This window comes from Mustelus asterias, unplaced genomic scaffold (assembly GCF_964213995.1).
Source record: "Mustelus asterias unplaced genomic scaffold, sMusAst1.hap1.1 HAP1_SCAFFOLD_4707, whole genome shotgun sequence".
NCBI lineage: Eukaryota > Metazoa > Chordata > Chondrichthyes > Carcharhiniformes > Triakidae > Mustelus > Mustelus asterias.
Window position 1 is genome coordinate 2501 of NW_027594650.1, and position 3556 is coordinate 6056.

Below are 3556 nucleotides of genomic sequence, written 5' to 3' on the forward strand. Positions count from 1 at the left end.
GGGCTGAATGGGCCTCCTCCTGCTCCTGTGTAACCGGCTGGAGAGAGAGAGAGGGGCTGAATGGCCTCCTCCTGTTCCTGTGTAACAGGCTGGAGAGAGAGAGAGGGGCTGAATGGCCTCCTCCTGTTCCTGTGTAACAGGCTGGAGAGAGAGGGGGTGAATGGCCTCCTCCTGTTCCTGTGTAACAGGCTGGAGAGAGAGGGGCTGAATGGCCTCCTCCTGTTCCTGTGTAATAGGCTGGAGAGAGAGAGAGGGGCTGAATGGCCTCCTCCTGTTCCTGTGTAACAGGCTGGAGAGAGAGAGAGGGGCTGAATGGCCTCCTCCTGTTCCTGTGTAACAGGCTGGAGAGAGAGAGGGGCTGAATGGCCTCCTCCTGTCCCTGTGTAACAGGCTGGAGAGAGAGAGGGGCTGAATGGCCTCCTCCTGTTCCTGTGTAACAGGCTGGAGAGAGAGAGGGGCTGAATGGGCCTCCTCCTGTCCCTGTGTAACAGGCTGGAGAGAGAGAGGGGCTGAATGGCCTCCTCCTGTTCCTGTGTGACAGGCTGGAGAGAGAGGGGCTGAATGGCCTCCTCCTGTCCCTGTGTAACAGGCTGGAGAGAGAGAGGGGCTGAATGGCCTCCTCCTGTTCCTGTGTAACAGGCTGGAGAGAGAGAGGGGCTGAACGGCCTCCTCCTGTCCCTGTGTAAAGAGGCTGGAGAGAGAGAGAGGGGCTGAACGGCCTCCTCCTGTTCCTGTGTAACAGGCTGGAGAGAGAGGGGCTGAATGGCCTCCTCCTGTCCCTGTGTAACAGGCTGGAGAGGGAGAGGGGCTGAATGGCCTCCCCCTGTTCCTGTGTAACTAGCTGGAGAGAGAGGGGCTGAATGGCTTCCTCCTGTCCCTGTGTAACAGGCTGGAGAGAGAGGGGCTGAATGGCCTCCTCCCGTCCCTGTGTGACAGGCTGGAGGAGCAGGAGGAGAGGGGCTGAATGGCCTGTCTCTGTGGGTGTGATTCTGAAGATAATCTGGGTGAATTTTCTCCCACAGATCTGTGACGATGTTAAAGCATATCTGCTGTCCGACATGGCTCATATCAGTGGGCTTGTGGCTACCAGAGTTATCCCATCCCCATTCGAGTATTCCGACCTCGTGACCACCACGACACACAAGACCCTGCGAGGGGCTCGGTGAGTGTAGAACCCCCTCCCTCCCGCAGTGCGGCGCTCCCTCAGCACTGACCCTCCCACAGTGCGGCGCTCCCTCAGCACTGACCCTCCCACAGTGCGGCGCTCCCTCAGCACTGACCCTCCCACAGTGCGGCGCTCCCTCAGCACTGACCCTCCCGCAGTGCGGTGCTCCCTCAGCACCGACCCTCCCACAGTGCGGCGCTCCCTCAGCACTGACCCTCCCACAGTGCGGCGCTCCCTCAGCACTGACCCTCTCACAGTGCGGCGCTCCCTCAGCACTGACCCTCCCACAGTGCGGCGCTCCCTCAGCACCGACCCTCCCACAGTGCGGCGCTCCCTCAGCACTGACCCTCCCACACAGTGCGGCGCTCCCTCAGCACTGACCCTCCCACAGTGCGGCGCTCCCTCAGCACCGACCCTCCCACAGTGCGGCACTCCCTCAGCGCTGACCCTCCCACAGTGCGGCGCTCCCTCAGCACTGACCCTCCCACAGTGCGGCGCTCCCTCAGCACTGACCCTCCCCACAGTGCGGCGCTCCCTCAGCACCGACCCTCCCACAGTGCGGCGCTCCCCCAGCACTGACCCTCTCACAGTGCGGCGCTCCCTCAGCACTGACCCTCCCACAGTGCGGCGCTCCCTCAGCACTGACCCTCCCACAGTGCGGCGCTCCCTCAGCACTGACCCTCCCACAGTGCGGCGCTCCCTCAGCACCGACCCTCCCACAGTGCGGCGCTCCCTCACCCTCCCACAGTGCGGCGCTCCCTCAGCACTGACCCTCCCACAGTGCGGCGCTCCCTCAGCACTGACCCTCCCACAGTGCGGCGCTCCCTCAGCACTGACCCTCCCACAGTGCGGCGCTCCCTCAGCACTGACCCTCCCACAGTGCGGCGCTCCCTCACCCTCCCACAGTGCGGCGCTCCCTCACCCTCCCACAGTGCGGCGCTCCCTCAGCACTGACCCTCCCACAGTGCGGCGCTCCCTCAGCACTGACCCTCCCACAGTGCGGCGCTCCCTCAGCACTGACCCTCCCACAGTGCGGCGCTCCCTCAGCACCGACCCTCCCACACAGTGCGGCGCTCCCTCAGCACTGACCCTCCCACAGTGCGGCGCTCCCTCAGCACTGACCCTCCCCACAGTGCGGCGCTCCCTCAGCACTGACCCTCCCACAGTGCGGCGCTCCCTCAGCACTGACCCTCCCACAGTGCGGCGCTCCCTCAGCACCGACCCTCCCACACAGTGCGGCGCTCCCTCAGCACTGACCCACAGTGCGGCACTCCCTCAGCACTGACCCTCCCACAGTGCGGCGCTCCCTCAGCACTGACCCTCCCACAGTGCGGCGCTCCCTCAGCACTGACCCACAGTGCGGCGCTCCCTCAGCGCCAACCCTCCCACACAGTGCGGCGCTCCCTCAGCGCCGACCCTCCCACACAGTGCGGCGCTCCCTCAGCACTGACCCACCCACACAGTGCGGCGCTCCCTCGACGCCGACCCTCCCACACAGTGCGGCGCTCCCTCAGCACCGACCCTCCCACACAGTGCGGCGCTCCCTCGACGCCGACCCTCGGAACTGTCTTGCGGGGTAACTGAAATGTCTTTTCCATTCTCCGTTTCCCCTCCCCCCTGCTAGAGCCGGGATGATTTTCTATCGCAAAGGCGAGAGGTCGGTGGACAAAAAATCGGGGAAACCGGTGATGTACGACCTGGAGGATAAGATCAACTTTGCCGTTTTTCCATCTCTCCAGGGTGGGCCCCACAACCATGCTATCGCTGGAGTGGCGGTCGCTTTGAAGCAGGTAGACTTACGTCCATGATGTGGATTTGGGGACCAGGTGTAGTATGTCAAAGTTCGTAGATGACACTAAGATGAGTGTCATGCTTAAAACATGCTACCGTGCAAATTAAAACATGCTACCGTGCAAATTCAAACATGCTACCGTGCAAATTAAAACATGCTACCGTGCAAAGGGACCTGGGGGTCCTTGTGCATGAGACGCAAAAGCCCAGTCTGCAGGTACAACAGGTGATCAAGAAGGCAAATGGGATGTTGGCCTATATCGCGAGGGGGGATAGAATATAAAAGCAGAGACGTCTTGCTGCATCTGTACAGGGCATTGGTGAGGCCGCAGCTGGAATACTGTGTTGGTCCCCTTATTTGCGGAAGGATATATTGGCCTTGGAGGGAGTGCAGAGAAGGTTCACCAGGTTGATACCGGAGATGAGGGGTTTGGATTATGAGGAGAGGCTGAGGAGATTGGGTTTGTACTCGTTGGAGTTTAGAAGGATGAGGGGGGATCTTATGGAGACTTATAAGATAATGCGGGGGCTGGATAGGGTGGAGGCGGAGAGATTCTTTCCACTTAGTAAGGAAGTTAAAACTAGAGGACACAGCCTCAA

The 3556-nt window shown here is 61.5% G+C and overlaps 1 protein-coding gene across 1 annotated transcript in view; it reads left to right on the forward strand.

The window, feature by feature from the left end:
- The window catches only part of LOC144491198 (serine hydroxymethyltransferase, mitochondrial-like), a gene marked incomplete at its 5' end in the record, with an annotated part of 5128 nt that extends 2044 nt beyond the window's left edge, over nt 1-3084 (forward strand). The window contains 2 exons of the mRNA XM_078208879.1: nt 1023-1162; nt 2790-3084. Of these exons, the coding sequence (XP_078065005.1) occupies nt 1023-1162; nt 2790-2973 (324 nt within the window). The remainder of the gene's footprint in view (nt 1-1022; nt 1163-2789) is intronic.
- Nucleotides 3085-3556: the final 472 nt, after the last annotated feature.